At 39.5% G+C, this 22,246-nt stretch overlaps 1 protein-coding gene across 1 annotated transcript in view; it reads right to left on the bottom strand.

Moving 5' to 3' along the window:
• The window catches only part of edc4 (enhancer of mRNA decapping 4), a 74,345-nt gene extending 56,684 nt beyond the window's left edge, over positions 1–17,661 (bottom strand). The window contains 8 exon segments of the mRNA XM_052028710.1: positions 239–348; positions 5,664–5,768; positions 6,135–6,279; positions 10,700–10,886; positions 11,173–11,272; positions 12,378–12,486; positions 12,877–13,033; positions 17,201–17,661. Of these exon segments, the coding sequence (XP_051884670.1) occupies positions 239–348; positions 5,664–5,768; positions 6,135–6,279; positions 10,700–10,886; positions 11,173–11,272; positions 12,378–12,486; positions 12,877–13,033; positions 17,201–17,408 (1,121 nt within the window). The 5' untranslated portion in view covers positions 17,409–17,661.
• Positions 17,662–22,246: the final 4,585 nt, after the last annotated feature.

Genomic DNA, 22,246 nt, shown 5'->3' with positions numbered 1-22,246 from the left:
AAAAGTATATAAAAAACTATTCAAAACAAACCAAAAAACATTATTTGCCATGATTAAACCTCCAACAGTTTAAATCAATCATCCGCAATTTGCATTTCTTCAGAGTGAGATTTCTCTAAAGTTGTACAACTTTTATTTACTTTTTATAATTTGTGTAATTTTTGTAAATATAAGTACACTATTTGAATTATAGTAGTAATCTGATCATCCAGCTTCAGCCAAAGTTATATATCTGTACCTCGGCTGATCTTGCCCCTCTATGTAGATCTGCCAAAACTTCACATATCCATCATGGCTTGCAGTTGCAAGGACTGTTCCATCTGGCGATAAAGCACCTTCACTGATCCGCTGAAACAAAGACCAATTAGAAATGTTGGAAACACCGATTACATTCACTTCAGATCTTTGTACATTTCTGAAGCTTTGATAGCTTTTGAACAATTAACATCAGATACACAATTAAAAAGGACAGTGAAAGAATCAAACTGCTGGAGGAACTCCAGATTTTTTTGCTCCAGATTCCAGCATCTGCACTCTCCTGTGTCCCCAGCAAGCCAATCAACCTGATTTTATTATTACCGAGTAATCATTCTGTAGTGCAACTGTCTGCACACAATTCTGCTTTAGACATGTGCCAACTTTAAAAAAAAATTGACAGCAAACTCAATTTAAAGATAATCAGAACTCAACAACACAGGTATTGGGAGTTGGGGGAAGAGAATCAAAATATGTTACAAATCAGAGCAAGAAGAAAAACAAATAACTCCAGAAATTGTAATTTTCAAAACCATTTGGACCTGGAAATAGCTTATCCAGACTACCTCATGCAATTTGGTCTCTCTACTTCAAAAAATATTTTCAATTATTGGATGGTGTACATTCGATACCAAATTTAGGACAATGAGATGATGATAAAAAGTGCTTCTCAGCCAATAAAGCACTTTTAAGGTGTTGTCACTGCTGCAATACATGTAACCTGGCAGCTGAATTTCTTCACATTTTCAAATGGCAATGTAATAATGACAGCTTCTTTCGTAAATAAATGTTGGCTGGGTGATAAACAATGACCAGCACAACAGTATTCTTTAGGTCCATGGGATCTCAGATGGTAAACAAGGCCTGTTTAATGTCTTAAAAGAAGATAACCTCTAACAATGCAGAACATGCCTATTCTGGTTCAGGACTATAGTGTTGGCGATTCTGCATTTTGGATGAGATGCCAAACTGTCAGGTGTGCAGAAGCAATTCTTTCGTGGTCCTAGAAAAAAATGGAAGAGTCATTCCTGGTGTCCTGCCCAAAGTTTTCCCTCAATAAACGTCATTAGATTGACTCCTCTTTTAGTTGTTAGGTCCATCCTCCAAGGTCCCAGACATCCCCCATGACGAACAGAAAGCAAAGCCTGAATAGACACGGCCTGTCCTCCAGCAGCAGGCAGATCATGAGATGGTGCAGTCACAAGTGTCGGTCCATTGGTTTCAAGACACCAGAGTTCAAGGTCACTCTGTAGGCTGAGGGATGATGGTGGCCAAGTGAGATGTTCCCACTCTCACAGGATGAATCTGTTTCCATCAGCTTGGAAACCTTACGCCAGAACACACCAACAAGCCCACAGAACACCTGAAGACTGCAATCTACCAACATCAGGCAGCGCCTGAAGTTTTATGGGAGAAGGCCAGGATTTTGGACTAGGCTGCAGGTTTCAGGTGGCACAATTGCACAAACCAGAGTTCAGGGGAGACCCAATCAGCATTTGGAGATTAAGGCAAATGGCGGTGATTAAAAGACAGCCTCACAATGGAACACACCAAGCAGCTGGACAGCAAGGGATGGACCAGTGGTCAGTGGGAGAATCAAGAGGGTAGGGGATGAGTGAAGGAGAGGGAGAAAGAGTAGTGCATACATGTGAAGACAGTAAGTACATGCATGCATGTCGACAAGATGATTAAGTATGTGCCATTGTGTAGGGTATAGAGTGAGTGAGTGTACACAGAATGAAAGTGAGTGAGTGCGTGATCAGAGAGAGACTGTGTGCAGCAAAGCTTGATCTCCAATCGTCTTGGACCTCCTCACCATTGGACCAAGACCTCCCTCTGTCAAGCCAGTGTGGTAGCTTTAGTGTAAGTTTGAGGAGAGGGGTGGTGAATACAGGATGGAAGGTGTAATATATGAATGCACACAGTATAAGAAATAAGGTAGATGAGCTTATAGCAGTTAGAAACTGGCAGATATGACATTGTGGGCATCACAGAGTCATGGTTGGAAGAAGATCACAGCTGGGAGCTGAGCATCCAAGGATACACATCCTATCGAAAAGACAGGCAGGTGGGCAGAGGGGCTGGGGTGGTTCTGTTGGTAAAAAAAAAATGAAATCAAATCCTTAGCAAGAAGTGACATAGGATTAGAAGATGTAGAATCCTTGTGGGTAGAGTTAAGAAACTGCAAGGGTAAAAAGACCCTGATGGGAGTTATATACAGGCCTCCGAATAGTAGCCAGGATATGGGGTACAAATTACAACAGGAGATTAAAAAAAGTTGTTAAAAGGGCAATGTTACAGTGGTCATGGGGATTTCAATATGCAGGTAGATTGGGAAAATCAGTTTGGTAATGAACTCCAAGAGAAGGCATTTGTAGAATGCCTACAAGATAGCTTTTTAGAGCAGCTTGTGATCGAACCCACAAGGGAAAAGGCAATTCTGGATTTGGTGTTGCGCAATGAACCAGATTTGATTAGGGAGCTTAAGGTAAAGAAACCCTTAGGAGGCAGTGATCATAATACGATAGAATTCACCCTGCAGTTTCACAGGGAGAAGCTAAAAGTCAGATGTATCAGTATTACAGTTGAGCAAAGGTAACTATTGAGGCATGAGGGAGAAGCTGGCCAAAGCTGATTGGGAGGGGACCCTAGCAAGGATGATGGTAGAGCAGCAATGGCAGGAGTTTCTGGGAGTAATTCAGAAGACGCAGCATCAGTTCATCCCAAAGAAGCAGCATCAGTTCATCCCAAAGAAGCAGCATCATTCTAAAGGGAGGTGAGGGAACCGTGGCTGACAAGGGAAGTCAAAGGCAGCATAAAAGTAAAAGAGAAGGCATACAATATTGCAAAAATTAGTGGGAAGCTAGAGGAATGGGAAGCTTTTAAAAACCAACAGAAGGCAACTAAAAAATCAATAAGGGGAGAAAAGATGAAATATGAAAGTAAGCTAGCCAATAATATAAAAAAGGATACCAAAAGCTTTTTCGATATATAAAGAGTAAAAGAGAGGCAAGACTGGACATCGGACCACTGGAAAATGACGCTGGAGAGGTAGTAATGGGGAACAAAGAAACGGCAGACAAACTGAATAAATATTTTGCGTCAGTCGTCACTGTAGAAGATACCAGCAACGTGCCAGAAATTCGAGAGAGTCAGGGGGCAGAAGTGAGTGTAGTCGCTATTACCAAGGAGAAGGTACTTGGGAAACTGAAAGGTCTGAAGGTAGATAAGTCACCTGGACCGGATGGACTGCACCCCAGGGCACTGAGGTAGCTGAAGAGATTATGGAGGCACTAGCAGTGATCTTTCAAGAATCACTAAGTCAGGAATGGTTCCTGAGGACTAGAAAAATCGCAAATGTCAGTCCACTCTTTAAGAAGGAAAGGAAGCAAAAGACAGGAAATTATCTGCCAGTTAGCCTGACTTCAGTGGTTGGTAAGATGCTAGAGTCCATTAAGGATGAGGTTTCAGGGTACTTAGAAGCACATGATAAAATAGGCTGAAGTCAGCATGGTTCCTCTAAGGGGAGATCTTGCCTGACAAATCTGTTAGAATTCTTTGAGGATGTTACAGGCAGGATAGACAAAGGAGAGTCAGTGGGTTGAGAGGGAAAAATAAATCAGCCATGATCAAATGGTGGAGCAGACTCAAAGCGCCTAATTCTGCTCCTACGTCTTACGGTCTTAACAACTGGGATTTAATACTAAATGTCCACCAAGGAAATATTGCAGACAGGCACGATAGACCACTGAAGGCCTTTGACAAGGTGCCACACATGAGGCTGCTAAACAAGATAGGAGTCCATGGTATTACAGGAAAGGTACTGGCATGGATAGAAGATTGGCTGACTGGCGGAAGGCAAAGAGTGGGAATAAAGGAAGCCTTTTATGGTTGGCTGCCATTGACTAGTGGTGTTCTGCATGGGTCTGTGTTGGGTCCGCTATTTTTCACATTTTATGTTAATGATCTGGATGATGGAATTGAGGGCTTTGTGGCCAAGTTTGCGGACAATACAAAGATAGGTGAGAGGCAGGTAGTGTTGAGGAAGCAGGGAGTCTGCAGAAGGACTTGGACAGGTTGGGAGAATGGGCAAAGAAGTGGCAGATGGAATACAGCGTAGAGAAGTGTATGATCATGCTCTTCGGTAGAAGGAATAAAGGCATAGATTATTTTCTAAATGGGGAGCAAACTCAGAAATTGGAGGTGCAAAGGGACTTGGGAGCCCTAGTGCAGGATTCCCTAAAGGTTAACTTGCAGGTTGAGTCGGTAGTAAGGAGGGCAAATCCAATATTAGCATTCATTTCGAGAGGACTAAAATATAAAAGGATGTAATACTGGGTCTTCACAAGGCGCTAGTCAGACCACATTTGGAGAATTGTGAGCAGTTTTGGGCTCCATATCCAAGGAAGGATGTGCTGGCAATGGAGAGGGTCCAGAGGAGGTTTACAAGAATGATCCCGGGAATGAAAGGGTTAATGTATGAGGAGCGTTTGATGACTCTGGGCCTGTACTCACCGGAGTTTTGAAGGATGGGGGGGGGTGGAATCTCATTGAAACCTACCGAATATTGAAAGGCCTGGATAGAGTGGAGGTGAAGAGGATGTTTCCAGTAGTGGGAGAGTCTAGGACTAGAGGGCACAGCCTCAGAATAGAAAGATGTCCCTTTAGAACAGAGAGGAGGAGGAATTTCTTTAGTCAGAGGGGGGTGAACCTGTGGAATTCATTGCCACAGTCGGCTGTGGAGACCGTGTCATTGGGTATATTTAAAGTGGAGGTTGATTGGTTCTTGATTAGTAAGGGCGTCAAAGGTTACGGGGAGAAGGCAGGAAAATGGGGTTGAGGTGGAAAAATAAATCAGTCATGATCAAATGGCGGAACAGACTCGAAGGGCCTAATGGCCTAATTTTGCTCCTACGTCTAATGGTCTTAACAACTGGGATTTAACACTAAATGTCCACTAAGGAAATATTGCAGACAGGCACAATAGACCACAGAATTTCCCTGAAATTATTACCAGGTTTTCTTCCTAAACTTCATCCTATTTCTACTTGCTCTTTTCAAAGGTAGTCCTTAAAAACCATCTTTGACCAAGTTTTTACTTCTGAAGTACCTTGGGAATTTTTACTGCTTGAATGCTATTAAGTTAATTGTATACAAGTAGTTTGTTAGTTACTCAAAATATCTGGAAAACTGACAAGGTCTGAGCTTTGTCTGATCATAATGACTTTATTCAAAGTGAGATCTGTAAGCAACATACTAAGAGACTTCTCCTTGACCTTTACTGTATAGATAGAAAGTTAATAAAAACACAAACATTTCTTTTGATGGAAAAAAGTTAATGTGGTATGAATTAATGCATACAGGTTGAATTTATTGTTTAAGAAATTTTCATTTAATTTTATACTTACGGCTGTGTGTCCCTTCACAATAATAGAGCCTTCCTTTATATCTGTTGCCTCAACAGGCCAGGTGTTATTGCTGTTTCTTAGAATATCCAGATCCCAGACCTCAGCCTGCATCAAGTCACAAGCACAAATTATTTAATACCTCAAAAAAACAAGAATTCACTGACCCATCAAGCAGTAGCAATAACCTGATTTCCCCAATAGCTCATAGATGGAATGAGATGCTGAGCAATGAAAAGTAAGGCAGAACTGAGTATTACATCTTATTTGTTATAATATCAGGAAACCGTGTCTTCGCTGGTAAACAGATAATTAAGTTAAAACAAAACTAGCAATCTAGGATGCACAAACACCTTTTAACATATCTTTAACAACATTAATGTCTGCAATCCACACTGCACATTATCTAGTGAGCAAAGACAGGTTAGATTTATTTAAAGATTACCATTTTTGAAATATGCCGATCCATCTTACCCTATCTTCGTGTAAAACAGCAAGTGTTTGACTTCCTTCACCATTTTCCTCATTTTCCTCTGGAATAAAGGGGCACCAGATGATTCTCCTGTTTGGATTTAAAGGTGTTCCATCGGGTCTCTTAATATGCACTACAATTTTTTCCCTGAACATTTAGTATAGGAATAATCTTAATCACAAAAGCATTTAACAATCTTAGAATTTTTTAAAATTAAAAACTAACTTCCTTAAATTCATATCACAGACCTTACAAATGTGGGTCAGAATTTCACAAAAAGGCCTCGTCACTGTTCTACTCATTGCTCTTTTATGCTGCATTGCCTGATGATTCGATCAGCTCATTGAGCCAGGGCTACCCTTCGCTATAGCTATCCAATTAATTTAATATCTAAATACTTTCCTTTTATTAAAAACTGAAATTTGCTTCCACCACTCTTATGTCATACATTCAGGTTTATGATAAGTGTTTAAAAAGTTTTCAGTCTCTGATTCTGCAAATTACTTTATTTCATCGATATCAATCCTCCTGTCTCTAGAAACAGAATTTCAGTCTAAGTCTAAACATTAATTCTTAACTTCTTCACTTTTGTACTATATCCCTCTGGAGACTCTTATAGGTCCTCACTTCTTGCTAACACCCCTATATTTGTATTAGCAAATTTGACCACAGAACGCCCTTGTGATTGTGGTGAATTTCTTATAACTGTGGTAATCATCCCTCCTCATTCTCCTTGACTAGCCTATGATACTGTTAACCACACCAACCACCTCTCCTTAGTTCTTCATCAGGGTAATACATAATTTCCTGATTCTATTTTATCTATTGTACCAAAAATCATTTGCAATGGCTCTTCTTGCAGGAAGTAGGGTGGAAGGAAGTAATGTTGGGTTGTAATGCATGTTTGTTGTTAACCTATCCCCCAAGATGGAAACAGAGAACTAGAAAGAGAGGAGAAGAGGCAAAAGATGGACCATTTAAAAGTGTGAGCAGTTGGAAATTGGCAGCAAAAGTAATGCAAGTATTGAGTTTTGCATGAGTGCAGGAAGCAGAGCATAAGAAGTGCAAGGATATAAGTGGGAAGGGACTGGACCAGGATATAAAAGGACGAAGTATGAGCAGGAAATTTACTGCTTTCACCTAATCTGGCCTTTATGCGACTCCAGACCCACAACTGAGATCAGTTCAGGAGCAGCCAGGGAAGGACCAGAGTGCTAGCATTGCTTGTACTATTTACTTCCAGGAACAAATAAAAAAATCCCCTCAGTCTGAAGGAATAACTGAGATTCTAGTAGATTCTCCACTCCCACTTTGACCTTAGTCTCAGTGTTCCAATGAAGCTTAATGTAAACAACCAACATCTGGATTCAGTTCCCATTTCTTTCCTGGTCCAATTACAACCCCCTTTTGTCTTGCATGTCATGCCTTTCGTCATTTAAACTCTGCCTTTCATCCTATTATTATTATCTATTCCCCTCCTCACTTTCATTTCATCAGTACTTAAAACAGGTTACACGGAATATTTTTCTGATGAAAAGTGTTACCTGAAACATTAACAGTCTTTTTGGAAATGCTGTAAGACCTGCTAATCACTTCCAGCGTTTTCTGTTTTTAGTTGAAAGTTCACCAAACACAGCTTGCTTTAAAACAAAACTGTACTAAATTAATCAGCATACTTTTCTGAGTGGCAATTAAATAGGTCAGTGAAGGATTACTGTTTCTCAGTCTTTTATTCCATAAATGATCGACCAACCATCTTCACTCAGCTTGTCCCTTGCCCTTTTAAAACCATTAAGATTTGGCATCCCCAGTCCTCTAGTGGCACCCCTATAACCAAAGAGGACTGGAAAATTTTGGCCAAAGTCTTCAAAAATTTTTGTAAGAATAGAAATAGGAGTAAGCATTCAATAATTGGATCATGATTGATCCACTCTTGGCCTCAGCTCCACTTTCCTGCTCACTACTGAGATTGTCAAGTCCTCTATGGTCCAAAAATATATCCATCTCAGCCTTAAGGGCATTCAATGACAGCCTTTGCAGTTCTCTGGTATATTTCCAAAGATTTAAGATCCTCAGAAGAAATTAAAAATGTGTAACATCTTATTCTGTAACTGCCAACCCCAATTCTTGACTCTCCAATGGACGGAAATATCCTCTCAGAAGCTAACCTTCAGAATCTTACGTTTCAAAGATTACCTCTCAATCTTCTAAACTGCAACAAAGCCTACCTGATTAACTGATCCTCACACAATGCGAGCCCTTCATTTCCAGAATCAACCGAATGAAACCTCTTTGACCACCCTTTGATGCAACTACATCCCACCCTTAAGTAAGGTAACCAAAACCCAATGCAGAATCCAGATGTGTTCTCAGCAGTCATGCTGTTGAGCTGTACCAAGACTCATCTATTCCATCCCCATTGCAAAAAAAGACCAGCATCCCATTTGCCTTCCTAATTATTTGCTGCATCTGCAATGCAAACTTTGACCTTCAATCTCTACTTCCCTCAGTACCTCAGATACATCTTGTTGAATAATGTGACTTCTTTTTCTTTTAGGAGCATCAACTTTTTAAGTATTCATTATCTATTTCTTTATTTCCTTTACCACTAACTGCATTATTTTCTTCTCTAGACAGATGCTAAGAACTAAATAAGTATGGCAGCCACACCGTGACCTACAGTAGACTATCTCCTTATTGTCCCAATCAGCACTTTTACTGCATACATTAATTAAAAAACTTCAAATTCCATTTCATTTTAGCTGATATTCGAATTTTATGCTCTCCTTCTGCCTCTTATTCCAAAATTTAAATAGTCTCTGTATCTTCCATGTTCATCTTTTCCTGCTACTATGTTATGAACTTTGAAACTGCAAATAGCCTCCTTTTTCCTATTCCTTTACACATCAATCTTTAACCACCATAGGAGCTCTAAGCTTTGGGTATGCTTCCTTCCCCATTCCTGAGAATGTGTGATATGCATATTAAGTCCTTCCACATCTGAATTACTGTTTTGCCCACCAATATTTTAAAAATTCTAACCTGATAGCCTTTTCAACATTAAAGTTAGCCTTCCTCCAGCTAAATATTTTATACTAAAATGTTCTTTGCCCTTTTCCACATCTATCCTAAACCAAATATTGTGATTATTGTTCCTCAAATATTCACACACAAAAACATCCTCGCTGTTTTCCACCAATCTCAGAATTAGATCAACTCCTGCTTCCCGTCTGACTCACCCAAAACATATTGATCAACAAAGGTCTTGTTTCAGGAATTCCCTCTTTTCTTTGCTCTTTACATTCTTACTATCCCAATCCATGTTAGAAATGAAGTCCCTCATTGCCACAAACATGTCATCTTTGCACAATTTGCCTGAAAATTCATTCTTTCTCACTATTCAGTACCCAATGGTATAAAATGAGTAACAACTCCACAACCGTTGTTTAATTTTAACAAACCGGTTTCTAGTTCCTCACCACATCGCTCTGCAGTTATACGGTCATCTCTAGTCGTATGTGCCAATGCCCATTTTTCTCCTTCATTAACCTTCCTGAATTTAACGAATTTTAAAGGTGTAAATTATCACAAGTAAGTCTGCATAGCTACTCTTTAAGTACCTACTTTTTCTACTTATCTATCTCCTTTACCACTTCATTGGTATTCTCTTCCCTAGGCTAATCCTAAGAATTAAATGAGAGCTAATTATTCAGCAAGCAAACATGCTACAGAACAGTCTTCAAGGAACAAGAGAATAGAACAGGTTAATTCTCATCTTGTGTTAAGTTGATTGCCCTCAGTTCAGATGGGTATGGTGGCACTAAAATCTTTCTGCATCAAGAGGCTAGGGTTGGGGACAAAAATAACATTTTCCACTTCAACTCAGTATCCCCAGTGAAAATTAGATTGAGCTCACTTGGGATTTCCTTGGGAGCTATATAACCTGATTAGAAACACAAAGAACAGTTGCTCCTTTGCTTGTACCACAAAAGAAAAACAAAATTGGAAACCAAATTTGTAAACCGAAAGTATAAAGTAATTCAACACGCAAACATAACAAAATAACATGAACATATTGAAAGCAATCTTCTAAAATAACTAACATGTTATTAATGCAGATGCCGTCAACAAGGTAACCAGAGAAAGCTGGGAATACATGGCAGGCCAATCAGCAGTTAACTACAGTTCTGAGAAAGGTTTAAATTTATTCATGGATTATCGTTAACCTGCTCCATGTCCCCAATTTATCTGCTTCTGAAAACCTAAATTTCTCTTCAAATTATAGCTTTCATTGTTTCTGAAACATGTTCAGGTTTGCATTCTCATCCTACAAATTTACTTGCACCATCACACAACTTAAATCAACAGGTCAATATTTCAAATCATTATTAAATATTATATCAATATTAAATAATCAATATTAAATCAACAGTTTCCCTGGATGTAAGAGAATGTCTCTCGATGAACATATCTACTTTCAGCATTAATACTTTAACTTTGTAAGTAATGATAGCAATCAAGTTTTTCAGAATGCACTGTAAATTAATTTCTTCAATGCAGAGGATACTGTATCTTTCCATTTTCTTCATTCAGTTGCCAGACAAAAAGGTTGCCTGCCTCATCAACGCAGGCTAGCTGGTTAGAGTTGAGGTGTGCAAAACCCAAATCAGCAACACCACCAGCAAATCCTTTCAGTAAAGTCCGTTCGGCCATACCAACACTCAATACGCGTACCATGCCAATGCCATTAGCCCCTAAGAGGAGGGGAATAAAAAAGTTATTAGGTTCCTTTGTTAGTCCACTTACACAAGTTCTAACCCACACCAATGGCTTGCAGGTTGCGATACAACGATAATACAACTCTTATCTAATATAAATTTCTTGGGGCACCTATTTGTTCTTACAGGAGATCGATTTTAGTTGATAAAATTTTAAATGTTTCCACTACAACAGAACTGCATGACTTGCAGTTCTCTAAATCCTGTAGGGTTCTTGTATTAAAAAAAAGCTTGCTTATGTGCAATTATGAAGAATGCTCACCTCGAATGGTATATGCCAAGTACTGATTGGACACAGCTATGAGGTTGCCATAGTAATATTTCTGCTCCCATTCATATTTTGCAACGGGTTGTATTTTTACCTAAAAGAATAATACACCAGTTACTTTCCTGGAATAACAACAAATCTCTAATTACTCAATCGCATCTTTCCAGCTCAGTATTTTGACAATCTTACTTTTTCTATCATTGACACTCAGACTGACAAATTTACAACTAAGATAATCTAATACACTGTCCAATCCTGCACAAAAATTGAAAACTGTACACATTTGCATATCTTGAAATTTTCAATATCTTGCCAATGACAAGATGTGTCCAAAAAAATTCAAATTAAGGACATGAAGTTTCACATGTTAAAGAAATATAATGCAAATGTTAGTTCAAACATTTTATTTGGACAAATAGTTTCCCTAACAAAAAAAAATCAAATCAGGTTTCAAGAGGTTGGTCAAATAGCCATAGGGAAATGCAGCAGGTATTGAAAGTTGAAATAACACCAAAAATGCAGGAAATACTCAGGTCAGGCAGCATTTGTGGAAAAAGGAAGAGAGATAACATTTCAGGTTTCATTAGAACTGGGAAATGTTAGCGATGATTTGTTATCACATTAATAGTGATTAACTGACAGTCCTAGTAATAAATACACCATTTTCCTTTGCTAGATTCTTCGACATGAGATATAACAGAAGCTGAACAAGCCAATTACAATACCTGGTCACAATGGAAACGGAATTAAATCCAACTATCAGTATAGGTATTACACATCTACTCTTCATTGTCTGCAAGTTGCTTCACTTGACATCCAACTTAAAGATAAACATTTTAACATATTATCCCAACTCTTCTGTTTCAACAAGTTTGTTATTAATTAGATTCCAGACCATGTATTGTGGGGAAAAAAATAGCTATATTGTATTAATGACAGAAGTCTAAAAACCAATAGTAATTTTACATTGAAGATTACATCTATATGCTGTATGGAAGTCAACTATAATTGTTTTCTAGAATGGAACTAATTAGTATGCCACATTACCACATTTATTCAAGGAACATATGCCAGATTCATAAGAATAATGTCCATGTGCAATAATTCATTAGAAATTTTAAATGCATTTAAAATCCTAATTTAATGGCATGCATAAAAACATTTAACATTTGGTGCCCTTTAAGAACAATATGCATTACCTTGTTGCTACCCCTAGCCTTATTACTGACACTGGAGTCATTGCTTGCTACAATTTCCACTTCTTTGGCAGATATAATGCAGTTAGAACTGTCATCACCGGAGAGGTATCTAGAAAAAGACAATTGGATCAGTGGAACCTTATATTCTTGAAACGAAAGTAGCATACAACCCAATACTGCAATGCAATGAGTGTTGCATCCTGGAAACTTTTCCACAATAGCAGATTTTTATTTTTGTCCATAAACTCATGTCTCACATGGACAGAACAAGGTCATTCCTCAGCAGGAAATAGCAAAATACAAAACCAAACACACAAAAAGATCTTGGTAACCACAAGGTCATGAGCAAATGACCAATACAATGATACACCTTGTACATCCCTTCTATTTTCGATGGGAGGACAGGGGGAGTAATGGAGAAAATAGTTCATATTTTCCAATAGCAAAGTGCATATTACTTGATATTAACCCAAGATGTATAAATGGTGCAGCATCTTACATCTCTTGATTTTCTTGTAGGTTCAGCCTGTGTGCATTTGCATGGTTTGGCTCTCTGAGAACAGGCCCATCTCCAGATGCAATTGGATCTGGTACCAACAATCCATTTAGTTCTCCATTGTAGGGCGTGGTTTTCTTTTGGCCATCAACTGTCGACTCTAGAAAGTGGAAGCAGTCACATGAAATAACTAAAACTCACTGTGTACCCTCAAGATTTTGATAAATCTCAAAACAGGAAAAGGAGCAAATTAAAATAAATCTGTTTTGAATCAAGAGGGTTACATTTAACTAGAGATAAGTGTAACAAAAAATCCAATAGTGCAACTAAAACATAACCTACATGTTATCAAATAAGATTTAGTATTTTAAGAGTTAAGAAGAGGAAATTTAATTACAGACACAATGACATTGGTAGCAACAGTATTGCATCTGTGGTGGAGAGTGAAGATAATAGATCCAGTCTTACGAATAGTTACTTTTGAAATCATGGTTCATTCAATATTGATCACGTATTGAACAAGGAAAGGGACACGACTGATTGCGTGTACGTTTGCAAAGGGCTCAAAGGTTGGTTAATTGAAGGTATCTTATGGTGATTTTGAAATCAAGGATGAGGATGACAGTAGCCATGGAAAAGGAACCAAGGAGAAAATACTTCACACGGGGATAAGTTGGTAAACTAAGCAATGAACAATTTCACAAAAAATAGTCAGTTCATGGGTGAGATAATAAGACTGAGAGAGTGGAGAGAAAAAAAAGCTGGGCCAATAAAAAAAAATTGAGAGCATGCACGTGTGTTTTTCTTCAACATTTTTCAACTCCTTCCAATTTGTAAGTCCTCGTTATATATATCCTCCAGAACCTGCCATTGATTTCTTCTGATAGAAAAGCAGATTAGGAAGTGTTACCAACAAAGCCTCTCAGACACCAGATTTACTAACATTGGCAGTTTTTGAATTTGAAAGTGCAAATGTGAGAACTGTGGCTGGGAGCAGGGGCAGACAGAAAGTCTTGAAATTCTTGGAGACTAAGGAGATAAAAGGAGAACCAAGAGAGCTACCAAGGTCAAAAATATACTGATGACGGGTGTTGTACGTAGCTAGATAGCCAACATTCCATAACAAGTTGTCAGCTCTAATCATGGCTTCCATCAAGTCACAGGCTGTTAGCATTACTCTATGCAGAGAAGCAAATCTCATTTGCAGTGGTCTGCTGGGTAACGCTGAAACAGTGGGACCTCTTGTTTAATCAAGGAACTAAGAGGAATGTTGGGAGATTTGCCTTTTGTTCATGGAGTGTTTGCCAGAGAGAGGGAATGAGCAAATTTAGCTGTTGTTTGAGTAAGATGCTGGATGCGCCATATTAGAAGACATACAAGGCAGACAGGAGAGTTGTAGCACAGTCAGTTGACTTTTGACCAACAAAAGGCATTAGTAAAATGCATATGCACATATTTCATACACAAGTTTGAGAAATGTTCCATAACTGCAGAGTTTCAAAATCAGAAATGCAGTGCATACTACACAATGTATTTGGCAGACATTTCTTGCACCTTTCCAAAGTAATTGAAAATTGCCCTGGTTAATCTTTACTTCTGGCACTCCTGTTAATATCATACTTATTTCCATACAAAACTTACCCCTCACCCCAAACAGTCCACCCATGCATAAATCTCATGTACACATGGATGCTATGGCCAAGAAAGCACACCAAAGCTACTTCCTCAGAAGGCTAAGGAAATCCGGCATGTTCCCGATGACTTCCACCAATTTTTACAGATGCACCACGGAAAGCATCCTATTCAGATGTATCATAACTTGGTATGGCAATTGCTCTGCTCAAGACCACAAGAAATTGCAGAGAGCTGTGAACACAGCCCAGTCCATCATGCAAACCAGCCTCCCCTCCAGTGACTCCATTTACACTTCCCATTGCCTCAAGAAAGCAGCCAACATAATTAAGGACCCCTCCCACCCCAGTCACTCTTTCTTCTCCCCCCTCCCGTTGGGCAGAAGATACAAAAGCTTGAGAGCATGTACCACCAGACTCAAGGACTTCTATCCTGCTGTTATCAGACTCTTGAACAGTCCTCTCATACACTAAAAGATGAACTCTTGATCTCCCAATCTACCTCTTTGCACTTTACCTGTAACTCTAACACTACATTCTGTTTTCCTCTTCACTACCTTGATGTACTTATGTATGGAATAATTGTCCAGATGGCACACAGACAAAAGCTTTTCACTGTATCTCAGTACATGCGACGATAATAAACCAATTCCAATATTGTAAGAACTTTCTGGTCGACCAGATTGGAGCACATGGATCAGAGGTAATATAATTGACATGGATAATGAAAATAAAGCAAAGAGTGGAAATAGAGGGATCCTTCTCGGGTAGGCAGGCTGGCTGTGACTGGCGTACCCTAGGATACTTGGGCCCCAGGTATTCACAATGTTAACATTTTCAGAGAAAAACAAAATCACGTTTCCAAATATATTGGTGATGAACTATGTAGGATTGCAAGTACAGAAGAGAATGTAAAGTGGGTTCAGGGGGATATGGATAATGAGTGAGCATGCAAGAACGTGGTAGATGGAACATGGCATGTAAAAATATGAAATTATCCACTTTGGTGCACAAAACAGAAAATCAGATTACTTTTTAAACTGGTGAATGAGATTGGGTGCTGTTAAAGTTCAAAGCGACTAGGGTGTGCTTAACACACAAGTTACTAATGGCCAACAGGTGAAGAATGAGAGGCTTTGATTATAGGAGTAAGAAAGTCTTACTACAATTATATAGGGCTGAGGTGAACCACATCTGGAATATGGTGCACAGTGTTGGTCTCCTTACCTAAAATAGGATTAAGGGAGTGCAGTAAAGATTCTCTAGTTGGTTCCAGGAATGGCAGGTTTATTGTACAAGATAAAATGGAACTGTATTCTCTGGAGTTTAGAAGAATGAGAAGAGATCTCATCAAAGCACAACAAAATCATTAAGAGACTTGACAGGCCAGCTGCAGGAAGGATGTTTCCCCTGGCTGAGGAGTGTAGGACCAGAGAACATGATTTTAGAATTAGGGGTAGTGCTATTTAGGACTGAAATGAGGAAAAACTTCTTCACTCTGAGGACTGCCCATCTTTGTAATACTCTACCCCAGGAGGCTGTAGGTGCTCAATCATCGATTTCATTCAAAACAGAAATAAACAGACTTCTGAATATTAGGGAAATCAAAAGATGTGGCAACAGTGATGGAAAGTGGGACCGAGGTAAAAAAAATTAACGATGATCCTGATGATTGGCAGAGCAGGCACAATGAGCCACATCTTGCTCCTATGTACTTAAATTACAGAAGAAAAACATTATCCACAGTCTCTAATGCAAATCAACTGCTTAAACAGTAATTGTACTGTGAGATGTATTTTTCCAGTGTGCAACATGAAACATTATCAAAAATTGTAAATTTGTAAAGTAAACCACTCTTGGTTACAACTAATTTTCAAAAAGCTTAAGAGCAAACTTAGATAGACATGAGGATAAACAGTGATGATGATCAATCAACATCAGTATTATTTGTATTACCACGTTCTAACCGACATACCCTTCAAAAAAAAACAACTTTCAGAAGTTAGAACAGGAGTTCTTAACTCGAAAGTGAGATTAAAGAAAAATGTCATCCTGATTCAGATAATTTATAACTATCAAATGTAAGCAATGTACCCAAACCAACTTGTCAGCAAAAAGAATGGTCAGCCATACAACAATAAAGATTGACAACATGTTGATTGTCAGTGTAGCCATGTTTTAAACGTCAAAAATGTTAACACGATGAATATATGATGCTGCTGTCTATGTCGATTGTTACCCTACAGTAATGCTATACCAGGAAACGTTTGACGATTGCCCAGAATCAGGAAAACAAAACTCTTGAGGGTGGGGCATGAATTATTGGCCAGAAATAATTATTCTATTCGACGAGCATCGAAGGCAGAAATTTCGATCACACATATGAAAAGAATGAGAACAAGGACGCGGCCATCAGCCGAGGGTGAGGACGGTCGCTCTGTGCCCAGGACACCCGAGCCACGCCGGCATCGGTTCGCGCCCTGTTCTCGCCACCCGCCACAGGACGGGGCCAGGGCCGAGGACCATCCTGTCGCATAGCCCAGCCCCGGTAGCCGAGGCCCCAGGCCCCGAGGTACAGCCAGCGCTGCCCCTCTCCCCCGCCCCCGGGAGCCGGCGCAACCTCCGCTTCATCCAGCCGCTCAGGCCCCCGCCCCGCTGCCTGTGGCTCCGGCAGCCCTGGCATGCTCCATCCTTACCGGACACCCGGTCCAGCTTCAGCATGTCGCGCAGGTGCTGCGTGGCGTTCTGAATGTCCATCTTGGAGGCGGAGGTCGGCGGCGGCGAAGCCATGGCGGCGGCCCGGGAACCAGAGCGTGAGTGAGTGCGCAGCCGCCCCGCCAGCCGTGCCGCGGCGAAAAGCGTCCCTTCCGGTGCAACCGGCTCTACCGCCTCCCGCCGCGACATGACCCGGGGCAGATGCAGCAGCTCCTGCTCGTCGCCGCGCAAATACAGTAGGTATTAAAACAAAATTTGTGTGGCGAACGACGCATTGCAGAAGGAATGAGAATGGAATCGCTCATTTATGCCAGTACCGCCGCTTTGGCAGATCTATCCACTAGGTTCCACTACGACTTTTCCCAGATCCTTGTGTTTTCTCCCCCTCCAGCTGCCTGTTCAATTCTCTTTAGAAAGTTACTATGGAATGTGTTTTTTTTTGTGTAACGGCGCTGTGTAATGAATTGACCTGTACGATCGGTATGCAAGACAAGTTTTTCCACTGACAATAATAAACCAATACAAATACAGAGAAAAAAAACTTGGTTTTCAATGCCACCCATACAGATCATTTCATCACCTCTAGTACATTGAGGTAGTACAATAACAGAATGCAAAGGTGTTACAGTTACAGAGAAAATGCAGTGCAGGCAGACAATAAAGTGCAAGGCCATAAAGAGGTCGATTATGAGGTCAAAAGTCCATCTTATCATACTAGGGGACCGTTCAATAGTCTTATAATAGCGGGATAGAAGCTGTCCTTGAGACTGGTGATATTGCTTTCAGGCTTTTGTATCTTCGGCCCAATGCTTCTATCAACCTTTTGCATGGTAATAATCCATATGGCAACAACCTGGTTCTTTTCATAGTCATCTTGTATCTCTGTTTTTTTGTTACTAATCTATCTGCCACTTGAATGGAGTTTATTTATGCAAACTAAAACCATTCATGATATTGAAATTTATCTAACCCTCTACACTCAAAGACCTGTATCTAACAACATGCTTTTCCCAACCTCAGGATTTCCCTAGGTACATTATGATACTTAAATCAATGTTATAGGAAACAGCACCCAAACTGTACTTAGCTGGTGCCCAGAGTTTGTCATAGAGTTATACAGCATGGAAACACACCCTTCAGCCCTACTCGTCCATACTAACCAAGTTGTCTACCTAATCTAGTCCCTTTTGCAATTCAAAACAATACTCCAGGTAAGACTTAATTTGCAGTTTGTAAGAGTTGAGGAAAAGGTTACTGTTATCACATTGTTTTTCATAGTCACTGTCCACAAATCATCTGCTGGGTTTTTATAGCAGTGAATAAAATTCAAAAGTACTCCTTTGACTGTGGGATGCTTCAGAATATAGAAGGTTGTAAAAGCCATTACATAAATGCAACTTGTTCTTTTTCCTTTATTTTCCACTTCTAACAATAAAGCTGAAGTTCCAAACAACCTTCTCAACTGGTCAAGTAGTCCTCAAAACTTTGGAATTGGAAGAATGAGGAGTGGTCCTGTTGAAACATTCAAGATCCTAAGAGGGCATGATAGGGGAGATGTTGCAATGTTTCCACTATTGGGAGAGTCTCAAACAAGGAGACATAGATACAAGATAATGGGCTGACAGTTAAAACTAAGGGACATTTGAAATTGTTCTTGCATTGCGTTGGCCAAGTCCCACAGAAGTTTGTTTAGCAAAACAGAGGAAATGGAGATTGTGTATGTTCTGGTTATCATCCTCCAAAATTCTATAGATTCTGTGAATTAGAGGTTGCAAATGTGACCCTGCTATTTAAGAAAGGAGGAAGAGAGAAATGCTGGAATCTATAATGAAGGACATAGTAACTAAATACCTGGAAAAGGATAGGATTGAATAGATTTAACATGGATTTACGAAAGGCTGACCGACATATTGAAGTTCACTGAGGTTGTGACCAAAATAGACAAGAAGAAACCAGTTAATATGCTGTATTGGGATTTTTAGAAGGCTTTTGATGAGGTTCCACACAGGAGATTAGAGCACAGAGAGTTGGGGGTAATATACAAACATGGACTGAGAAGAGATAATCAGATAGAAAACAAAGAATGGGAATAAATAGAAAAAAAGTTTATTTCTTATAATAGTGAGAGATTGGGTACTGTTGATAACCTTGAGCACAATTCACTGAGAGCCAATATGCAGATGTATCAAGCAAATGGGACAGCAAATAACTTTGACCTTTATCACAAGAGGATTACTGCAACTATATAGATGCTAGGTGAGACCCAACTTGGAATTTCAGCCCACTTACAAAAAGGAGATACTTGTCATAGAGGAAGTGCAGCAAAGATTTACTGGACTGGTTCCAGGGATGGTGGGTTTACCTTAAGAGGAGGAATTACTCTAGGCTAGGCCTGTATTCTGTGGAGTTTAGAATTAACACAAAAAAAAAAGCAGGAATAGACCACCAGGTCCCTCAAGCCTGCCCCACCATTCAATATGATCATAGCTTATCTTTGCTGGCCTCAACTCATCTTCTGTGCAAGTTCCTCGATCTTTCAAATATTTATCTATGTCACTGTTAAATATATCTAATGATTGGGTAATTGATAATTGGTTTCTTATGTTACATGCACTGAGATACAGTAAAAAGCTTTTGTTTGCATGCCATCCAGACATATCATTTCCACACACAAGTACATTGAGGGAATACAAGGAGAAAAAAGAAACAGAACGTTGCAGAGAAAGTGCAGTGCAAGTCAACAAATAAAGTGAAAGGGCCATAATGAAGTAGATTGAGAGATCAAGAGTTCATCTTTATCATACAAGAGGTCTGTTAAAGACTCTTAAATCAGGGGATTATTCTGGCCTCTAACACCTCAACATCTACCCTGTCAAGCCCCCTTAGGTCTTTGTATGTTTGAATAAGGTCACCTCTCATTCTTCTGAACTCCAAGGAATACAGACTGAAACTGTCTCACCTCTCTTGATAGGACAACCCTATCATCCGGAATTAGCCTGGTGAATTTCCTTTGGACTGTCTCCAATGTTACTATATCCTTTTTTTTAAAAAAAGGTAAAGGGACCAAAACTGTGCACAGTATTCCAGGTGTAGCCTCACCAACACTCTGTATAATTGCAACACCACCTCCCTATTCTTAAACTACAAGCTCTTTACAATAAAAGCCAACATTCTGTTTGTCTTCTTAATTTCTTGTTAGACCTGCCTAATTTTTTTTAATATAAACATCTGGATCCCTCTAAACTTTACTCATTTGCAGCCTTTCTCCATTTAGATAACAATCTGCCTTTTGATTCTTCTTACCAAAGTGTATGATCTCACAGAGATCACATTAAAACTTACAACATAATTACAGGGATTTACAGGCTGGATGCAAGGAAAATGTTTCTCCTGATCAAGGAGTCTAGAACCAAGGATCAGTCTCCAAATAAAGGGCAAGTCATTTAAGACTGAGACAAATTTCTGGAATTCTTTACGTTGGAGGCTTGGTCATTGAGTTCATTCAAAACAATTTGATAAATTACTGGATGTTAAAGGAATCAAGGGATATAGGGATAGTGCAGGAAAATGGCATTGCAGTAGGAGATGAGTTGTGAACTTGATGAATGGTTGAGCAGACTCAGTGCCAAATGGCATACTCCAACTCCTGTTTCTTGTGTTCCTATAAAAAAAACTTTCTACTCAGATTCAGGATCTGGAATTCATTGCCCCTCAAGATGGTGGAAATGGAATCAAATTGAGGGGAAATAGGGCTATAGAGAAAAATAGCAGGGGAATAGGACTGGAAGGATTGTTTATTGGGAGTCAGTATAGACTTAAGGGGCCAAATGATCTCCTGTGTTGTATGATTCAATCATTGCATTTATCCTCTGCATAACCAAGTCCAGGTCTTGTATTAAGAACAGTCATCCCAATACTAACCCCTGGGAAACATGGGAATATACATCCCGCCAATCTGAAAATAATTTGCCATCTATTCAGTTACCAATTTCGTCTTCATTTCCCAACGGGCCTCAGTTTTGCTCGAGTCCATTATGACTTTCTTTCAAAAGTTTTTGTTGAAATTCTACATTCTAACTTCTGACATACAAGGTCCGGAGTACCTTGTAGGAACAGTCAAGATAGTTTTTTTTTATTGTTTTTGATCATAAAGTTAATGTATCTAATAGTGAAAACTCTTGGCACAGCATTTACCACATCAGCACCTCTCATGGAATGTACCTTTAGAAGTTTTCCTCTGATCCTTCAGCTCAAATGTTTTATTCTGCAAGTTCCTGCATGGCCTGTCAACAGGAGGGACAATAGAGAAGGAAGCAGTGTGAATTAAAGTTAAATCTGGCACTGAAAGAGAAATAAAGTGGGGGAAAAGGAAGATTGGCTTAGCAGAGGGTAAAAAAAGACAAAAGATACGAAACAAGAAATTTTAAAGTTACTAAATTTAAATGCAAAACATTTCTAAGAATGATTTGTTTTGTAACTCAGTAATTTTTGTGTCTTATTCCATACACTGTACTGCTGCCACAAAACAAATTTCACAACATCAGTGATAATAAACCTGATTCCAAATACATCAATTGCCAAGCACATCAAGAAAGAATTGTAAATGGAAATTTGTATCAAGTGACATTCTCAGATTTCCAGGGGTTCACATATTGAAATTGGGTCTGTGTTAGTTCCTGCAGTTATAGTGTTAGGATACAGATGAGATTTCACTTCTCTCTGAATTCATCCAGATCGAAAAGGAATGAAATAGATTGGTGAGGTTTGCCTCTACAAAAGTTGGGTTCTGTGGCAACAGAGGTGAGGGTAGGGGAAGCCACAACCATCAAGGCAGGAGGAGAGAGGTTCATTATTTCCTGCCCCTTACATTATTTTCAGCTTTCAGCATCAGTCAGAACAATCTGATGTCAGTGGGCAAGCACACACCCTCAAGGCCTGTAATACATTTTTCTTGTCGGGGGCAGAGTGCCCCAAGAGGCTGCAGGACAATGGAAGTTGTCCAAGCCAGGAAAATTAAATTCCCCACT

The sequence above is a fragment of the Pristis pectinata genome, chromosome 13 (genome assembly GCF_009764475.1).
Source record: "Pristis pectinata isolate sPriPec2 chromosome 13, sPriPec2.1.pri, whole genome shotgun sequence".
Taxonomy (NCBI): Eukaryota; Metazoa; Chordata; class Chondrichthyes; order Rhinopristiformes; family Pristidae; genus Pristis; species Pristis pectinata.
This window is presented reverse-complemented; position numbering and strand designations above follow the sequence as displayed.